At 39.5% G+C, this 20,718-nt stretch overlaps 4 protein-coding genes across 11 annotated transcripts; 2 read left to right on the forward strand and 2 right to left on the reverse strand.

Moving 5' to 3' along the window:
• Positions 1-177: 177 nt before the first annotated feature.
• Positions 178-2,150, forward strand: LOC106744740 (26S proteasome non-ATPase regulatory subunit 4). Of its 2 annotated transcripts, XM_014619756.1 has the most exons (6): positions 178-246; positions 540-680; positions 798-909; positions 983-1,357; positions 1,436-1,721; positions 1,804-2,150. In XM_014619756.1, exons 1-6 carry the CDS (start codon positions 221-223, stop codon positions 2,013-2,015), a joined length of 1,152 nt encoding a protein of 383 aa, XP_014475242.1. In that variant the 5' UTR covers positions 178-220; the 3' UTR covers positions 2,016-2,150. The 2 variants fall into 2 exon arrangements, with proteins under 2 accessions (XP_014475242.1, XP_014475243.1); XM_014619757.1 differs by lacking the exon at positions 540-680 and having other exon boundaries at positions 213-246.
• Positions 2,151-2,654: 504 nt separating this feature from the next.
• On the forward strand, positions 2,655-12,766 carry LOC106744739 (rhotekin-2-like). Of its 7 annotated transcripts, none has more exons than XM_014619749.1 (8): positions 2,655-2,900; positions 9,774-9,964; positions 10,477-10,686; positions 10,875-11,054; positions 11,145-11,239; positions 11,756-11,970; positions 12,169-12,439; positions 12,558-12,766. In XM_014619749.1, the coding sequence occupies exons 1-8, from the start codon at positions 2,754-2,756 to the stop codon at positions 12,761-12,763; spliced, it is 1,515 nt and encodes a 504-aa protein (XP_014475235.1). In that variant the 5' UTR covers positions 2,655-2,753; the 3' UTR covers positions 12,764-12,766. The 7 variants fall into 7 exon arrangements, with proteins under 7 accessions (XP_014475235.1, XP_014475234.1, XP_014475240.1 ...); XM_014619748.1 differs by lacking the exon at positions 2,655-2,900 and adding an exon at positions 4,087-5,521; XM_014619754.1 differs by lacking the exon at positions 2,655-2,900 and adding an exon at positions 5,659-5,759.
• A 947-nt stretch (positions 12,767-13,713) lies between these two features.
• Positions 13,714-14,431, reverse strand: LOC106744741 (HIG1 domain family member 2A, mitochondrial). The gene is made up of 2 exons (XM_014619758.1): positions 14,180-14,431; positions 13,714-14,008 (listed from the first exon to the last, which is right to left on the reverse strand). The coding sequence occupies exons 1-2, from the start codon at positions 14,310-14,312 to the stop codon at positions 13,830-13,832; spliced, it is 312 nt and encodes a 103-aa protein (XP_014475244.1). The 5' UTR covers positions 14,313-14,431; the 3' UTR covers positions 13,714-13,829.
• A 1,049-nt stretch (positions 14,432-15,480) lies between these two features.
• LOC106744742 (UDP-glucuronosyltransferase 2B19-like) lies at positions 15,481-19,650 on the reverse strand. The gene is made up of 6 exons (XM_014619759.1): positions 19,379-19,650; positions 17,987-18,217; positions 17,369-17,761; positions 17,033-17,255; positions 16,250-16,469; positions 15,481-15,841 (listed from the first exon to the last, which is right to left on the reverse strand). Exons 1-6 carry the CDS (start codon positions 19,604-19,606, stop codon positions 15,538-15,540), a joined length of 1,599 nt encoding a protein of 532 aa, XP_014475245.1. The 5' UTR covers positions 19,607-19,650; the 3' UTR covers positions 15,481-15,537.
• Between the last annotated feature and the right edge of the window lie 1,068 nt (positions 19,651-20,718).

Here is a 20,718-nt window from a genome sequence, read left to right on the forward strand (position 1 = left end):
TATTAATAGAATATATATGATGTTTATTTTTTTTATGATCACAGTTATTCCTCCTTTGTAACCCGACAATTTTCAATAATACGATCGCTACCGATATTTAAATTGTTATATATATACGTTCTATGTGCACGCATGCGCAAATGCGAAACGCGAGCGGATCAAAATTGAATGAATCGCGCCGTCTCGCATTGAGCGATATAATGCAGTCGACCCATCCAAGATGGTGCTGGAAAGTACTATGATATGGTGAGTCTCGCATTTGCAAAGATTCACAACTTCGTATCGTCTTTTGTGACAATTTTATCCATCTTACGGAATTTGTTTGTCATAAGTAAGAAGTCTCGGCAAAAATTTCCATGTTGATTCAATTCTATACGTACGTAGCCGGTCAAATTGCCGTTTTGAGGTTAACGCAATGACAATGACATGACAATCTTACACGTTAAACCATGGAAACATATTCGTTACCAAACAATCTCAAGAAACTATTTCTAATGTTTACATATTCGAACTAATAATGCGCAATATTAACTCTGTAGCGTCGATAACAGCGATTACATGAGAAATGGGGATTTTATGCCCACACGCCTGCAAGCACAACAAGATGCTGTCAACTTGGTGTGTCACTCCAAAACCCGTTCAAATCCGGAGAATAACGTCGGTCTTATAACGCTTGCTAAGTATGTCCTTAATTGCGAAAGAATGTGATTATTGATGTAATGATCCCGATACTTATAACTGTTTGTACATAAGAACTTCTAATAAGTTAAATCTAAATAGTTTCCTGATCTTTGCAGTGTTGAAGTTTTAGCAACACTCACGAGCGATGTTGGCAGAATATTGTCAAAGCTTCATCAGGTTCAACCAAATGGAAAGTTGGCTCTTGTCACAGGTATCAGGATTGCTCATGTAAGTGCATACTTCTTGCTTTGATGATATATCCAAATCAATTTGTAAACTTGAGATTTTGCAAAACTTACAGTTAGCTCTGAAACATCGACAAGGCAAGAACCACAAAATGCGTATCGTTGCATTTATCGGCAGTCCGATAGACATCGACGAGAAAGAACTGGTGAAATTGGCGAAGCGTTTGAAGAAGGAAAAAGTGAACGTTGATGTCATAAGCTTTGGCGAGGAGAGTGTCAATAACGAGGTATTGACGGCCTTTGTGAACGCATTGAACGGCAAGGATGGTACCGGGAGCCATCTCGTCACCGTTCCACCAGGACCGCATTTGTCGGACGCTCTCATTTCCTCACCGATCATCCAAGGCGAAGACGGGATGGGTGCCGCTGGTATGGGCAGTGCCGCGTTTGAATTCGGTGTCGATCCGAATGAAGATCCCGAGCTCGCATTGGTCGGTAGCTTTAACGTGTATTTTATCATTTTCTCCCTCGTCGAAGATATCACGTGATTTCATGTGACACTTTTGCAGGCATTGCGCGTTTCTATGGAAGAGCAACGGCAGCGGCAAGAGGATGAAGCACGTCGCGCGCAGGCGAACGATACCACCACGACTAAGCAGCCGGAGACTATAAAGGAAGCTCCCAATGAGGAGGCCATGTTGAAGCGTGCTCTTGCTATGTCTCTCGAAGGCGCCGATGACTCGGCTGCCACCACCGACACCACCGCTCCATGCAGGGCGAACGTACCGGACTTCACTAATATGACCGAAGAGGAACAAATTGCTTTCGCTATGCAAATGTCCATGCAGGATCAGCGTGAGTTCTCGACCGATCAGTTCATTGATATCTTTATCGTACTCGCAGTCGCTTGTAAATTCTGATTATCATCATCTCACAGAGGAGCTCGAGTCGCAGAAAGAAGAGGCGATGGATGTGGAGGAGGATTACGCAGCCGTCATGTCCGATCCTGCTTTCCTACAATCGGTTCTGGAAAATTTGCCGGGCGTAGATCCGCATTCCGAAGCTGTGCGCCAGGCTGTCGGGTCGTTACAGCAGAATAAAGATAAAGAAAAGGAGAAGGAGAAGGAGAAGGACAAAGAAAAAAAATAAACAGCTTCTTTTTCTATTTAGTTCTTTCGTATTTACGATAATGTCATTTGATATTTTCCATTATTATGTATGATATTGTAGCTAATTTGTCCTGCTGCTTGATGAAATATATTATCAATTTCTCGAAATTTTAAACTCCTGTGTGTTGAATTATCGGAGGGGTGTATTTGTTGAATACGGTTCAGAATATGTTGTAATACATCGCATTGTTGACATAAATGTGTCCTGGGAGGATTTTTCATTTGAGATCATTTGAGATCAATTGAATTTTGTAAGATTTTTAAGCTGTGATACATTTTCAAACGATCGAGATACGAGTACGCACGTTTTTTTTCTAGGTATTCATTACGACCGATGTCTAATGTGCGACGTTCCGCCATCCAATAGCAGAGTTCGTTTCCTAGGAACTCTGGTTGGCGACATTTTTGTCTGTAGGAATAAAGCTCTCGCGTTGGGTGACGAATGTTGCATAACCTGATTGCACAAAACGGTTGCACATCTTGTCGGATGATTTTTGGAGCCGGCGAAAAGTTGCGAGAACGATCGTTTGTGGTTTCTCTGTTTCGATGGTGTCACACACAGATGAAACGGATGCAGATTGTGCAATGATGTGATCAACATTACCTCGTACAGGTCTTCTGATTTTGTTCTTATTTTGATCGCGGCTCATCGGTCTTCGATTCGACCGACGCTCCGACAACGACTGCTCATGCTCACTGTGAAATTTAAATCGACAAAATGGCGCCGCGAAGGAAAAACTTTCAAACGTCACGACAATCGTTGAACAACGTTTGTTACAAGGAGAACAATTATCTGTGTTGCCTGAATGATTATCAGACGAGAGTTCGCCGACGAGAAAGCATCAGGAATTTGAGGAATCACGTGGTGAGTCGAATTGGCGAATTTTTTTAACTCTGTATACACAGCGTGATCCGACGTTGACATGCGCTTTTAACATTGCTTTGTATCTCGTCTCATTGAGATTTTTCTAGCTTGTGTTACTCGATAACAATTGATAAGCGTATGTTCAGGTTTGTTTCGCGCAATTTCGCCTACTTGTTGAGACACGACATATGGAAGTTGAAACTGATAGGTTATGCTTGTGGCAGCTATGTGATAAATTTATGAATTGCAATTGAAACGTTCGCACGTCTTTAGAAGGATATTATAAGGTAAAGTTTGTGTAATGTCAAAATCGCTCTCGTAAATCTCTTCGATTATGGAAAAAATAAGAAGAAATGTAAATGTTACACAAGTTATCACGTGTTTCTCTCTTATACAGTGATTTTGCAAAGACACATTTTAACAGAAATCCTTTACATCAAAATATGTTCTTTCAATACACTCTATAATGAAATTGCAAACAGTCACGCGTGATTAATTATTATGCTAGAGTCATTTGTAAGAATAACGAAACTATGTTATGTTACTTGCAATACCATCTTGAATATCAGTATGAACCAATAGAATTGACATTTCATACAAAGAACGTTCTATATTTCATTCACAATAAATTATGTAAATTCCAAATATCACAACAGTGGTACATCGGCAAAATGGAGTATTTCAGGCATTTATTAAAGCATTTGGAGGCATTCTTACCTTAATATCTATTTAATGATCTATTTAATTATGAATATCTATTTAATATCTATTTAATGAGTTCACGCAATTACGGGATAATAACAATATTTAGGAAGTAATTAGTTGGGTTTATCAACGGGGAAATTCAGCGAGATAAAGCGACGACGATAGGAATATATGATTACCTGAAATCTACGCTCGATATAAGAACCGAGCTTAGGACATTAAGGATGAAACATTAGCGACTAATGAGCATTAGTATAACAATGAAATGAATATATATGGTTTGGTGGATGCGCTCGGGCGCGATACGCACGCCCGGCCGGTTTCCTAGATAATTTCGGCGATAATTAATCTAATGCACACAACCAAATGTGAGAGTCCGGCGGATGCCCGCAGCGTGGGCGATTCCTCCCCTCTCTCCCTCCCGGAGAGCTCCGCTCTCTTATCCAAGCTGCGTTCAATCTATTGTCGGTTAGAACACACGCCGGTGGTCCTCCCCTCCCCGGCCGCGCTGTGCATGTGCTGTGCGTCCTGTTGATGCTTACACAGTCGAATGATCGAGCGTCATTCAGTATTAGTCGAGTGCTTCCTCACGGCTGTGTGCGTGAACGGTGCGCGTCTTCCTCCTCGTTTTTTTCCTCCTCTCTCGCGCGCGGCCAAGAAACACTTTTAGATTCTTATGAAATACCGCATTCGTCGCATCTAGTCCGATATTAATTAAATGTCAAATCCGATCAACCACCGTCATCTTCTTCCGCAATCCTGCGAGACAGCGCACGTGCAGTGGAAGATGCCGATACCGAGGAATACTTTTTCCTGCTTTTCCGATGATGGTGAATCATGATGCATGGCTGGGCGTCAACTACGGAAACGGAGGGCAGGAAGGAAATTCGGCGAGACAAGCGAAGGAACGAGTGAAGTATTTGGAGAATCGAGGGGGCGAGGAGCGACGACGACGGCTCTCTTGCTGACACTTATTTGTTGTCCTCGTATCGCGCGGAGGCGCGTCGTATCGCGTCACTGCTTATTTTACGGCTAACGAAAATACGTAGGACGACGGCCGTCGAAAGACAGAGATAGCCGCTCCTCTGTGTGTACACACAGATCGAGGCAACACTCTTCTCTCGGTGTTGCGCGACGCTTTTCCCGCGTTAACGAAGAAAAAGTCCCGAGAAGGTCCTCTCGGATATACATGTGTGGCAACAACATCGTTCTCACTCTTTCTTTTTCGTCCGAAAATTGACGTTTGAGAATTCTCGCGAGGTTCTCGTCGCTGTTGTGTAAAAAATCCTGAAGAAAGAGGAGCTCCTTCGCGTCTGTCCCACCTTGACTCGGATTCCTCGCGAGAGTGCGAACCAAAGGACAACCGCCGCCTACTCCGGCGGGCTCTTTAAGATCTTAGGTCAAGGTTTCCAGGGGGGGAAAAAACGCGTGCCAAAGCCGTTCGCTCTAACGTCACGCGCGCTATGATATTCCTCGCGGGACGCTTCGTGTTTGGAAAAGCCGCCGCTCTGGAGGCGAGTTTCGGGTCGGGTAATGCGTGACCTGTAACAATGCGTGTCCCGGGACGCGATCTCGAGTCATCGGAATCGGAGTAACTACGGGTGCGCGCGTTACTCTCTCGATCAACACAACAAGACGATGTAAATCGGCCGACAACGACGAGCGACGACGAGCATTCATATATTCGGGAAACAAAGGTGGAGAAAAGAGAAGAGAAAATGGACTCCTGCTTCCCGCATCTGGCGATACTGAATCCGCGAAATGCGAGTAAACCCCGGCGGCTGAACGACGGCTGCAACGTCGCGGGCGAGGACGTTCGCACGACCCGGTCGAGGAGCCCGACGTTGGCCGGCAAGAACGACGTCTTCCAAGACTTGGACCTATACTACGTTCGGCAGATCGCGCGAAACTCGAAGGTAGGGGATCCGTCCCGGCGTGAATTCTTGGGGGAAACTCGCTCGTGGTCGAATTGTTGCGGCCACGGAGGAGAGACGCTGCGCATTTCACGGAAGCCCCGTTTCCTCGCGAGAGTCGTTCGTATTTTTAGACGCCGTCGTGTGATATCGCGTCGTCGGTCGGTCGCTCGGCTGGACGTACGTACGGACGGCAGTGTCAAACGGATTTGAAATTTCGTCCGAGTAATACGGATTCTGAGTAAGATTCATGTGTTGACGCTGTTGGCCGATTCGACCCTCAAAAGCCTCACGAGCGCGGATCGATCGCTCGCTGATCGACGATACACACCGTACGGGAGAGAAATTAGTATCGACATTCAAGGCCTATGTTCTCTTACATAAGAAAGAATATGTAATCTTACGTGAAGATAAGACGCTCTTGCATGAAGAAATTTCGTATAGTTCCGCTATAAAATATATTCTTATTATCTGGACAATTTTTACGAACTGGAGAAGGAAAAAATGTCGCAGATAAAGGGAACTGTGTCCTCAAACTAATACAATTTTTTCTGAAGATATCGTTCTTTCTGTCCGATCCATTTTCTCCTCTCGATTCGCAAATATTATTCTCGAACAATGAGTATATTTTTAGTGGAATTGTGTAGAATTTTCTTCGTATAAGAGCAAGCTTTGTTATAAAATTACGATGAAGCGGTAACTATTATCACCTTGAGAAAAATTATACGATTCCATTTAAGAAAGTAAAGATGAGCTTCAAATCTCTTTGAAGCTATTTCATCTAGAAAAAGAAGCGTTCACCATAAGACGACCATTTTCTGTACCATGTGATTTCTTTTAAACAGATTTGTCTTCTCATAATTTCGAAAATATTCAAGGTGGTGATCCAAGATGGCAAGTTAGTGCTTTTCACCCTGTATATTCTTGTTTACATATGCGAATACGAATCTTAAATTGATACCAATTTCTTCTCTGCGTGACGGAAAGTATCGTGATCGCATCTTCTGGTATTTTCAATTGCACTTCTCAACGCAAGCATACCTCAAAGATTATCAACGACACGTGTGCCGATCTACACGTAGTTCGGTATTTATTGAAAACTTCATTCCTATCGGGCGAGAAACGAGAACCTCCTGAAGGAAAAGAGAGAAAGAAGGGGAGACAAATCATTTTCCCCGAGAAGTACGTTTCGCAATTACGGTCGGTCCCGTCGATACGACCCCCACGCGCGATCGCGTTTTATTTAAACGTAGCGCTTTTACGGTCGACCGATCTCTCTCCCCACGACAACGACGTTGTGAACGGGCATCCGGGTTGTCGTCGGATGCTTCTCATGGGAGAGGATTTACGCGAAAAAGGGAAGAAGAGACGCGCTTCTCGCGGTGACCATTACGGGCGCAACCGCGGAGCGGAGGGTATTGGATTTCTGGCGACTATTTTCGGCAAAGACCGAGCCGTGTGTGACGGGAAAGTGTGGTGGGCAACCGCGGAGAGAAAGTGGTATATCGAAGGGGGGAACACGCGTAGGAACGAAGGACGAAGCGACGATGACGACGAGCGGGATCGAGGGGGCAGAATGAAACACGGACGGACGAGAGAAGAGAGAGAGAGAGAGAGAGAGGCGTCCGATGGCAAAACGTACACGCGCGCGTATCTAGTTAATATTAATGTAACGCGTGTCGCACGCGCGTCGAGTGATAACGCGGGCCAAAGGGAAAGGTTCAGAGATGTAGCGGCGAATGCGCGTGCGTATTGTTATTGCTACATCGTACGTACTTCTTACTCACGTGAACTCGTTTGTCATATACAGCGCTCGCTCGCTCGCTCGCTCGCATCAACGAGTCCCATCAAGACTCGTTTACCGGCCACCGAGGTCAGGGATTAAATGTGGACGCGCTTACCCTTCGCGTCGTTGCAAAATTCCTATTCCAGAGTCGGAATGTACACACGCGTGTGTACACGGCTGTGATGTATTCCCCACGCCGCGAGTCACACACTCGTCGGGTGTGAGGAAGAGGATGTGTCGCGCGTTAACGGAATACGAAATCGATTGGTCGATGCGATCCAATGATTCATCTCCTCATTATTGATTTCGCTGATGCCGTCCGTTATTTCCGGATTGCACGCGTCACCCGGCTATCACGGAAATTAATGGACTTGGTGTCGGCCGTTTCCAGCGACTTCGCACACGTGCTGTATTTTTATCCTTCTCTCATCGAGGCCGATGCGTTCCTGTTTTTAAATGCGTGTTAGTGATTTTGTTTTTTTTTTTTCATTTTCAAAAATCATCAAAACGTGCACGTTGCACGTGTAATTTTTCTCGATCTCTTACGTTTTACGTCACCGAGAGAAAAGATATTTATTCGGTGGGTGCTGATAACATGGTTTACTAAAATCTAAATTCTTTTACTTAAATGTATAATTAACAATTGCTCCTCCACGTGGAAAGATGCAGATTTAAAAGAATGTGTATGCTTTCTCATTTGAAAAAACTCATTTTCAAATACAAGAACATATATATATGTTCTTGTATTTAATATAACATATATATATATTAGTATAAATGTTATTAGCAACCACCGAATAAATATTGCTTATTTCTTCGATATTTCTCCTTTCCAGTGTAGACGTCACGAAATTACGCAAAAATAAGTTCTGTTGAATCTGTTGAAAAAGTCGTTTTCTTTGCATCTTTGTCAAGAAGTGATGCAAAGTTTGTGACGAGACTCTGTAAGATTTCAGTCATTTTAATGATGACATCATTATGAAACAGTTGATATCTTGCGGGAGTATAAAAATGGAAGAGAGTTGCGAATCATCCGCGGTGCATGCGATTTTTCCCGACCGCCGGCGGGAATAATCGTGCGATCTTGTACGCGTGCCGGTTGTAAGGCTGAGAAAAGCCACTCTCGGATCGATATTCCGCGATAGCATGGTTTCCCGAGGGTAGAAGGAGGGAGCGTCACCCCCTCAAGTGCATTCACCACTTCCTCGAATAGTCGGTATTTCAGTCCGATTCCGCATGCTGCCAGCAGCAACGCCGCGCGAGATCCGCGCCAATTTATTTGCGCTTTTGCGAAGTTTGCTTTTTCCCACGACCGGGCTGAATCGTCTGTTCGCGTCGTCACTACCGTCGTATTCCGTTTCGCGGTGGATTACACAAAGTGGCGGAATTTTATGATCGAAACGAAAGATGAGCGAGAAAGTCACGTTCCCTCAGGTGGTTATCGCTCGCTGGAATATTATTTCAGTCGAGATGGACGTTAAATTATTTAGTTTTTATTTAAATTCACGATATTCTCGCGCTCTCGAAAAAAATACGCACGGAGAAGACAGATGGGTTGAATTCACATGACAATGAAACAGACCGAACGCGTTTCGTGGAGAAGGAAACCAGAATTTCTTGTTCTTACGAATCAAATTTGGTTCTTGTAACCAGAAATTCCGTTTCCTTCAACGAAATACGCATATAGTTTGTTTATTTCGGGCTCGAACTTAACTGTTTCTTTTTCCGCGCAGAAGATCACTTATGAATCTTCCCTTTTAGCGTGAACTCCTGAAAAGTGAGAAATCTTTAACGTGAAAGCATATATACGTGGAAATGTTCACTTTTCGCGAATGAGGAGAAAATTTAACACGAGGAGGAGAAAAGATCGGTCACGAATAACGTGATAATGAACGGACCGGACGCGCGTTTTTATCGAAGGGAACAGAATTTGGTTCTGAGAGGAACCAAGAATTTTGTTTTCCCTTTAACGAAAACGCGTCTGATTTTCAATTGTCTCGTTCAATCGTCACGTCTCAATTCGACCAATCTTTTTTTCTCCGTGACACTTTGGATTGATGGCTATGAATGGATGGCTTTTCACGCAGGCTCGTAAAGCGGTGAGCGTGATACCTTCGTAAAATGTGACGGTGTAAGACGTTTCGTTCGATGCTTGTAACTCGATGCCGCGAACGCGTGACCCACGTGGCGCGTCAGCCAGCCGGATGCTTTTATCGCTGATACTTCCGATTTTTCCCCCGATCGTAACGTATCGGCCCGTCTTTTTTTACGTCGCATTCAACACCTGCGGAACACCTGTGGATCGATATTACGCTTTCTAAGACGGCTATGATTATACGGAGGTTTTCGAAACGATTCGCCCCTTTCGACTCGGTCTCTCGAGAATTCCCGTCACGAGATCTCCTAATTCGTCGTAAGCGATGCCCGATGCAGCTGTTGAAATACCGACACGAACGGCATTTGTTTCAGGAGTACGATCTGGAACAGAAGATCGAGGTGGAGATCAAAATGAGAGAAGGCTCGGCCAGGCTTTTGGCGGCCGCGAAACACCGCGCTCAGAGCCTGGAGGCCGCGAGAGCGCTGCTCACGTCCAACGAGAGAATGTCGGTTTACATGGCGGAATTACAGACTCGTCGCCGGGATCCTGTTAAAAAGCCGTGGTTTGTCCCATGAATTTATTTGCCCACATCGAAAAACAAAAATGCTGTTAAAGTAATATTTACCCGATCCAAGTAAAATGGTTATATACTCCTTGGCAAATATTTACTAAAAGCAGAAATATGATTGGTTATGCACAATATGATATTTTTCTCGTTCGTATAAGTAGACATATTTATTTGTACATGTTAAAATAATTGCGAGAAGTTAAATTCATCATTTGTCAGAATTTGTCTTTAGAAAATATTTGCTGGACGGACAAATCTAAATATTTAAATCACTTAGTTTCTTCAACAGAAAAGAAGTATTAATTCATACATAATTCTGGTAAATTTTTTCAAGTTTAGTCTATCGAAGAAATTACACAATTATTGTGACGAATTGTTAATCGATTCAATGATTGCGATATGATATGGCCGTCGATTTTGTCGATCCGATCGCTTTTTTCTTTCAACGTAGATAGATAGATAAGCAGAAAGTGGAGAGACTAATTGAATAACGCGCATACTTTCAGCATTCCTGGAAGCACGGGCAAGCTATCGATTTCAGACCTTAGGATACCACTGATGTGGAGGGATTCGGATCACTTCAAAAATCGCGGTGATCATCGTCGATTCGCGGTATTCTGCTTAGCACGGCTGGGCACGGAAATTCATGATACTTCTTTATTGTGCCCCGTCGACAGGGCCCACACGGATATCAGCTTTCCCGACGTTTTAATCTTGTGAGTCCTCTTTCTCTCTCTTTCTCTCTGTATTTCGATAATCAATGTTATTCCGTTATTAGAACTTAATTAAGCATCAGGCGCAAGGTTACGAATTACAGAGCTTAGGCAATCGGTGACAATACATAAAAATGATGTGACGTTTCTGCATGACGTTTTATGACGAGTAACCGATATCTGATTTTCAGCAACAATGTGCCGGCCGAGTTCGAGTTGGTGTTGGAAATCTACAGCCACGTCTTGCAGGAGGACTTAAGTATCGCCAGCACGCCGAGAAGAATCAAAAAGACGATTCACTCGTCGATCTCGAAAACCGTCGGCAAGAAGCTCGCCGCGTCGCTTCGCGACGAGTTCAGTTCCGGGAAGTCGTAAGTCCCACTGTTTCCCTCTCATGCGAGCGTGTCAATTAAATATTTGCTACAAGGTAATTGTATATCGAACGATCTTTCTCCCTTCAGCGGGCCACACTTTGACTTGGTTGCTCGTGCAAGGTTGACTCTGGACGACACAGACGATAACATTCATACGCACGATCTCGTTATTAACAGCGTTGGTAAGTCGCACGAGGGTTGCGCCGCAAATTTGAAGATTACGTTTACACGGATAATTTACGTTATTGTCTGTATGTTGGCGGTTACACAGACATTTTTCATGTAGACGATGTAGACTATGTGAAATATTGCAAATTACACGGTGCAATTCAAAGAGAAAGGATAAATTATTCATTTAAACTAGTTCGAGGGATCGCATACCCTTGCCGCACACGAAAATGACTCCCCATTTTTGGGAATTATTTTTTCAGTAAATAACACACTGATCAATGCAGAGTTTTATTTTATTTTATTCGTTGTATATCCGAATGTTAAAGAAATGTTACAATCGCGAACTGTCGAGGGGATTTCTTAATTTATAAAAATTCACGAAATTAGGTAAACTTGAAACAAAAAATGCACGATTTTGTCCCAAAATTTATCCACTTTTTTCTCCGCAAAATCTGACCTATTTGAAATATTTGAATTTTCGAGAAATTTTCAAGAAACATCGCGGTTTTTCCTTCTTTTTTCTCCAGAAAATAAGTATCACTCTCTACCGCTTTTCGGTCACTTCTGTTGCCGATTGGCGGCACAGCCGGAATGCGTCAGCAAGGATATGTGTATCGGCAGCGTGAATGTGGACAGTCAAGATTGTTGGGCACGCTTACAAGGATTCTCGATAAAAACGTGGGAGTCAAAGAAGCACGCGGAGGAGGCTCAGAATCCAGAACGTGTGATTCCAATTAATAAGGTAAGTCTCGATATCTTTATATCTACGTATACGCATCGATTGCGTTCAGCGAACACTTGAATAATCGACTTTCGGTGCGACTTTGGTCTAGATCTGTAAATAATTCTTACTCAACGGTTATATAACCGTTGTGTTCACTGAACGTAACCATTGTAAGATTCTTGTAATACAAGCTTTATTTCAATTTCATACTCGTAGGAAACATCGGTTCAGATAGCCAAGTCTTCCGCCAAAGAGCTCTTGATCAATAATCTCGGCAGTAATGCGAGCAAATTATTGCTTATTAAATTCGAATCGAAGGAAGAAGCTCAAAAGTGGCTGAAATTATTATCTGCCCACATTAATGACCATTCGAGGTGGAAACGTGCTGCTGAGGTTATACAAAGAGTATCCAGTATCGAGAGTACGAGGAATTCTTTTATCAGCAATAAAAGACAAGGATCTTTATACGACGAAACTCCTTTAATCGGTAAATCCGTTAAATTATCACAAACATTTATTATTATAAGCATTTTCTGAACTTACCAAACGAGATAAACCATTCTCACGAGCGCAAAGCAGTCATCTGGTACTTTCTTCTCTTGCAGAATCAATCCCATCGGATTATATGCCTGCGAGATCAACTGTACAAACGATTTTCGATCTCACACCTAGTACTAGTCTAAGCAGTTCTAGTTCCACGAATAGTCTAACGAGTCTGCGTTCACGTTCGCTGAGTATCGGTGGTGCGTTCAAACAAAGTACCATTGCCTTGAAGTCTCACTTAGCTTCCTCTAATAAAAACGAAGTGTAATGACTTGAGGTTTTTTTCCGAGAAATCCACCTATCTGACACGTCCGAGTTGTCTCTCTCTCTCTCTCTTTCTCTCATCACAAGGCGAATAGACGTTGGAGATTTCACTTTTCACCTACGTATTCGAATATTACACGATATACAAGCTTTAATTCGAGATTGAAATGGAGAAGTATAAAAGTACAGTAGGAACATGCAAATTGTATAGTAAAAATATATATACAAATGGTATAATAAAAGTATACAAATTGTAGTTTTTCGATATACTGTTCTCCAATTTAATTACATGAGGAAAATTTTTTAAGTCAAGATCAAGGACAGTGCCAATAACAATTGGTAACTTGGAGTGTAAGCTTGTTGGACAGTGATATATAGTACAAAGTATTTCGCTTAAATGGTTTCCTCTTCTCTTTTCTACTTTTATAACGGAAAATTATCGCGCTCAATAAGGTGCGCAAAAACAGCCTCGTAGCATAACGCATTTGTAAGTTTATTACAGAATTTGTAGGAGCATTGCAATATTTAGTTTACTTAAGGGTACACGTTTAATATGGGTACGTGTTAATATGTGGTATGTAGAATATTCAATGTAATATCTATAATAATATATGATCAATCGAGATATAACTAAGCCATTTATTATTTTTAAAAGTTCTATCATGCAATTTCCTACGTCCATGTAACTTGGAAAGACAATTTTAGCAGAATATTTTTATGTTACATCATATATATATATTATGTGTGTGTGATTTAATCAATATGACTATAAATGTATATTACAGTTATATGACTAAGAATATTTTTTGAAACAATATGTTTCTAATTTCTAATGTAAATAAATACCTTAGGTTACATTCATCTGTATCTAAAACTATTAACTAATAAGTAATGCTACACTCTGAGGTAGCATTTTTCACACTGTGATCTTGTATGATATATTAAAAAAAATAATAATAGAAAATAATATTGTGCATTGATCTGCATTAAATACATAGTATATATAATTTCACATGTACAAATATTTTATATGCTGAAACAAACATTAACATTATATCTGTGAGATTATACTATTTATTATTTTGTTTGTTTTGTTTCTTGGGCATTAGAATGAACCCAGCAACTATGCATATGATGGTAAATGCTTGAGCACCGACACGTGCACGCATCATATATTGTTGCATTTGTCTTCTCCCATGGTAAAAGTTGTACAGTCCATAAGTCAGAGCTAGTGTAGTTGCAAAGGTTCCTGAAGAATATAAAAATAGCTATTAAGACGTATTTCGATAAATTCACGAATATATATACGAATATAACCTTCATATTATATAGACATTTACGCATTTAAGTCACAACAAATCAACATTTCCTCCTTCGTTTTAGTTACCTGAGTATCACTTATTTTTAGAGGTTAACTTACCTATCGGCACCAGCGGGTTCTCTCGTGTTTTTCGCACTGCTTTTTCATATATCGTCTCGGTCTTATAATCGCCGTCCAATTCTTCTCGTATATGAATCCAATCTAACTCATCTAGCTTATTATCGTTCGCCATCTTTTGTAATTCGCTCCGATACTTAGAACTAACGTAACTCAATCTTTCTTTACATATCGCACATAACCGGCGGTTCTACGTAACATAATCTATGTTTGCACCATCGGACTCATGCTTCGTATTATTTAGTTCAAGTCTCCTACAAGGATACATGTTATTAAAGTAATGAATAAAAATAGAAAAAAAATATATAATTTGTGTGATTTTTTCGTAAATGCATTTTACACCAAATAGATCATTAGAGTGCGTTCGGAGGAACGCGCCGATTAGCGCTAACCAGTCATTGGTTGCGTTCCAAGAACAGAATGGTTGTAAAACAAACGAGTAATTCGTTAACATGATTGGCCCAAATTTAGGGATCTAATAATAAAGATCAATAATCACTGACTGTTCACCGTTCGTGTTTTCTAAATGTAACCATTCTATCCTTGTTTGTATATCTAATAAGGGACAAAGATAAAATGACACATTAATGCCATAGAATTATTTATAGTAAATAGATAAATGTAGAATAGAAATTAGAATAAGAATAGAAAAGAAATAAATATAGAGTAGTGGATAAATATATAAATAAATATAGAACTATTTACAGTGAATGGAAGAGAAAAAAATACCTTAAGTAACCTATCCAATAGGGATGAGCAAAATAATCGAGGTTTGAAAAAATTTGAATGAAAAATGCGTCGTATGAGTTTGTGTCAGATGTGTCGATTGGCTATCAGATAGAGAATTTCTAAAGTCCCAAACAAACTTTTTCTAGATGTAATACTATCTTCAATAAGCGAACATCAATGCTTGAAAAATGATGATTTTGCCCATCTCTACTATCCAAACAATGAGTGGAAAAGTGTGAGCGACATCTAAGAGACGGAAAACGTATTTCTTTCTCGCTCGGTAATTTTTCTTCTTTCTGCGCATATGCCAAATGAGACGCGGCCTAATACAGTAAATAGAAGTAGAAGCAAATAAACAAATCGATAATTTTTTAACTCTTATCATTCAGATTAGCAGAATGCATTTTCTTAAAGTGTTTGCGTTTTACGTTGACGATATTTATAGGGAGAAATAAAAAAAAGTTCGACTTAAGTTTATATATATCGAGTTCGAGCTTCTTTTTTACAATTCCATTTAAACTTAATAATTTTACATACGATTTTTTTTTACATGATTTTTGTACTTATTATTTTGTACTTTGTAGTTATTATTTTGTACTTTGTACTTACAATTACGACGCTTTCATCTTTTTACTCTTATGCGATTTAGTCGCTGCGTACATATGACGATGATAAAAATTAAATAATAACTTTAACGTAAAGAATATGATAGATAAAATTATGACCAGGCAGAGTAATAAAAACGCGTAGACATCGATCAATTTATATTGTATCCAGCTTTGAAGTTTAATCGGTGATGCTAAAGTCCCTTTCGGATGACGGACCGTGTACTCGATGCTCCAAATCGCCATGTCTAACGCTGACAATGGTCGATCCCGAAATTCACTCGACAATTGTTTCATATTCTTGGCGTAACTGCGAGAAAACATTTCATCGATAAAATTATTATACAAATTCGCGTGCGATAGTTCTTGCTAATATAAAAAAATTTAATACGACGAAAAGCCTCTACATAAAGATACGATTTAAGTGATGGAAATATATAGGACATTTGAGAAGTTTTACTTCTAGCATAGATTATATAAATTAAAGAGATAAAACTGACCTCTCATTTTTATTCACAATATCATCCGCAATATTCATAATATCGAGTAACAATAATATTATATCGATGTTACAATTTAACAAATTCTAAACAATGTAATTGCGATATAACATACGTCGTAGGAAACGCTTATATTATTGAACGGGGAATTATAATATTGAGATACAATATTACTGTTATCCGATATTTACTAAAAAATACGAATTCAAACGTCATACCTTTCATTATAGAGTACTTGGTCGAATGCATCTAAAATGGTTTGGGTGGTTAAAGTATCAACATTTACGTGTACAGCAGCACCTTTAGCCACTAGGATCTGCATATTGACCCTCTGATCCGTGAAGAAAGGCATCCCGATTATTGGTACATTTTGCCAGATAGCTTCTTGCGTGCTGAGGAGACCTCCATGCGTCCAAATTGCTTTTATATTTTTATGAGCTGGACAAACATAAGGGCCATATTTAGGGTGGGTATTCGTAATCCAATCTTACGTTCAAGGTCGTCTTAAGTTCATCTTTGGATGCTACGAGAGCCGTGTTATTGGTTTATTTCTCGAGTTAAGGTGAACTTATAAACAAACTTAACCCTTAGCTGACACACGTCAAAATAATAACGTACGTACTATAGGGGGTATTTTGGACCCCAGCGAGAAAAAATATGTATAATTGTTTTATTTATCAATATTGGGTCAAGCCTCGACTAATACTAGGTGACGCCACAGAACCAAATTTAGCGCGCAACTATGAAAAATTTGCGTTCAAAAATACTCTGGGGTACTTTTAACCCCGTGTGTCAGCTAAGGGTTAAGATTCCTCGGCTACGAGTACTGCTTTTCAATATATGTGCGTAATAAAAAATTATGACCAATTCGAATGAAGTAATAATTGTTACGGAAAATATAATTGCATCGGATCTTATGCTTATATAATTTCAATAATTTTCTTTTTCAATAATTTTATAACTTCAATCATTTTAAGTGTTTTATAAACGAATAAACATACCCAAGATATCTTTTTGAGGCGCCCACTTAACAACCATCACATTATCAGGTATTTCAAGTGGTATATCAAGTTCTATCTTCCAAAGCACTCTTTGTTTTAATTTTGATAGAGCCAGTATAACAGTTTTAAGTTTATCCAATTCTATGGATTTCCATGACACGTTGGTTCCTAACGATATCATAACAGCTCCGTTCGTTGCTCCGTCGAGAAAGTTACGTATTTTCTGCGGGATTAGTATAAAATAAGAAATTTCGACGATATGCTAATATATGTATACTGAATAATTACTTATAACTAATCAACACATCTGATATTTATGATGTATTATCGTATTACGTTATCTATAACTGCTTGCGAGTTGTGCACGTGCATCCCTCCGACCTCTATAGCATTTGGCAGCAAAGGAATTGCAGGCTCGAATGAAAAGTGAGAATTCAGCAGTAAGATACTGATATCTTTTTCTATCTCGTGTAACGGTCTTATTTCGTGACCAACATAGCGTTCAGCGAGCTGTTGACTTTTGGGCATATAACTATAGGTTCGGAACAGATCATCGAAGATATAATTAACGGTATTCCACAGTCTTTGCGAAAAATCTTTCGGACCCGCCATGTCTGTGCCGTAGTGAGATCGCAACGTAGGATAATTAGGACCACCAACAGAATCCTTGAACCACGGTGGAGAGCTGAATGGAATAAAACCCACTACGGGCGGCTTACCTTTTGCGACCTGAAAATTTTCATCACATACAATCTGCATCTGAACTTTCCCTATAAGCGCGTAATATTCCCAGAATATTATATGAATATTATTTAATACTAAAGTATCCTTATAATATTCTGAGAATTTTTTCATAATTAACCTCGCTAATTTATCAGTGTTGAATTTCTGCAAGTCTTACTATGCATAGTACAGATAACCGCAAATTATCAATAGTCAATTTCGTTTATTTACCTCCCACAGTCCGTAAAGACATTGATTAAATGTGACGTCTTGCACAATGACATCGAATGCAACATTCTTTACAGTTTCCAAAAGTTCTCTCGCTGCTTTTGTTTGTATTACTTCCTCACACGTTTCAATTCCCCATTTAAATACAAATTGTATCATTTGGAATGAATTAAACTCTCTCCATTGATTTGGATTGTAACCCTCAGACAATTTACTCATGATATCATCGAAAACCTAAAAATAAAAAGACATTTTTTTATTATATAAGATGAAGTAAAATAAGTGAAAGGTGATCAATCAATATCTATAAAAATATATTAACAAATAACATATTAATAAGTATATAAAAATACGTGAGAGAATTTGTAGAAAATAATATTTCAAACGAAAAATTATTGGAATTGCGTGGACATTACGTTACATTATCGCACACAAAATGTGCAAGTAATATCTTCGCTAACTTCGCTAACTTCGTAATATCATTCATTCCGGTTGAGCTATTTTATTGGCATCATATCGAGAAAATGAAATAAAAATATAAAGTATAAAAATCTCCCTTTTTTTATCGCTCCTCTTGAAAAGAGAATAAATAAAGAATGTACAGCTCCCGAGTCGCGAGAAATCGCATAAATATCGAATATATAAAGAAACATTAATAATAGAATAAAAAGGAGTCGGAAACAACACTTGAAAACCAGCGATCTCGTACTTTACACTTTACACTTTGGCGCTCTGCGTCAAACTTATATAACATGAAACTTCTAGTTGTAACACGCCAATTTTCAAATCGCTTTTTCTTGAAGAGAAGCTCGAGAAGTGCGGCTTGGTCCATGAGAATTTCTTTTTAAGCGCCATACGTATGTAAAATTTTAGTTTCCTCGGAGAGGAAAACGTCTGACAGTCCCCTTGCAAGAAAAATAATTATTACCATAATTACAGTAATAATAATTTTTTTTAGCGTTATCACCATAAATTGAAAAGATTTGTTGTTTCGTTATAAAAGCAGATTTCACGGTATAAGTTGTCATTGCACATCACGAATGCACATTGAGTATTTCCGAACGGCTGGTGAATGTGCTGGGAAAATCCGATATTTCCTGTGGCCACTAATTTAATATATTGTCATTTTGTCACATATAACTCGTAAATAACAAAGTAAGGTAACAGTCTTGAATCACAGTTATATATGAGTGCAACACCAAAAAATTACGTTGTCTTAATTTAAAAGTAAGATGTAACACAATTGTTATGTGTGTTATTTCTCATATTATTATGCAACGCTTATATTCTATTTGCTAGGAAGAAACATCGCATACCGAAAATTGGATCGAACCCAAACTCTCGCTCAATCGAGGATGAAATGCGATGATTATCTCGGTGATTATCTCTACTTACGACGGATGTTAAATTCTGCCCCAGTTCATCTTCAATTTTGACGTCATGAATGCTCACTATGTGTACGTGATGACCCTTATGGAGGAGGCCCTTCAACAAGGGCACCACCCATAGATGATGACTGGTTGACTTGAGAGGCTGTACTATTAAAATTGACAACGGTTTTGATGCCGTTGCGAACCCTATTAAGATACAACAAAGTAACAATGACTGTCTTAACATGATCATCCCAAAGCGACGTCAATGAAATCACTGGCTGGTCAATCGTTCAATCTTTGAATTTTAACAGCCGCCACCGCTATTACTTTAGTCATTCTCTGTCTCTCTCTACCTATCTCTATCATGATAGAGTTTGAGTTACGTTAGCGTGTTAATAGAGCTGATTCAATCTGGTTTGCCTTGATTTCTGATACGAATATCTTATCGATTCTGAAACATGTTATGAAACATTGTGACACGTGTTGCATTGGATAAATGCAAAAAAAGAACTCTAAAAACTAGTGCTACTTTCAATAAGCTTGGCGTTGATATATGTTATCAAAGACCTGTCTCCTATAGTAAATACGTGTACGTGTTTCAAACTTCTTTTATTAGTAATTTTTTAATGAACAATCAGCGACGCATAAAACCTTTTGGTTGTTATTCAGGACCACATCTTTGATAACATATATTAAGATCAAGTGTGTGTGTATGTGTGTATGTATGTGTGTGTGTGTGGTAGGCACCTTCTTAGCGTACAAATTCGATGTTTTTGTATATACGTTGCCCAAAAATTCCATTCATTTGATGCAACTTCTTATGTTAATAACCTCTTAACGAACAATGAGCGACGGCTAAAACTTTCGGAAGGTCACTCAACAGGGTGACTTCTACAACATATGTCAAGATCAAGCCCATCAGAGGTGACACCAGCTTTTTTAACATTTACCTTACATTGCTCCACTATATTTAAAAGAAACAGCAGATCCTGACAGCCTGAAACTGGAACATCAGACGTCTGTAAGACGTCTTAAAGATGTTTTATGTTTCGGCATTAGGTTTTGTGCTGTTTCGATGTAACTAGTCTATTATTAACGATAACTATATGCAAATTACATATAATGGCTATCTACGTTGCGAATTAGTAAAGTTTAACCTTATTCATAAGCTTGTCTTCGAATACGAAGAAAAATACTTACTTATCTTATCATGTCAATGATAAACAATTATATAATAAAAACAGATAAGAAAGGATTGATAGATGCAAGAAAAGAAACGGATTTTTTCATCGAGAAATTATACAGGGTGTCCTAGACCACTCGTCTCACCTGATTTTTTCGTAAACGCGACATTTTAAAGAA

The sequence above is a fragment of the Dinoponera quadriceps genome, unplaced genomic scaffold (assembly GCF_001313825.1).
Source record: "Dinoponera quadriceps isolate SergipeBrazil2010 unplaced genomic scaffold, ASM131382v1 scaffold1519, whole genome shotgun sequence".
In the NCBI taxonomy this organism is placed as follows: domain Eukaryota; kingdom Metazoa; phylum Arthropoda; class Insecta; order Hymenoptera; family Formicidae; genus Dinoponera; species Dinoponera quadriceps.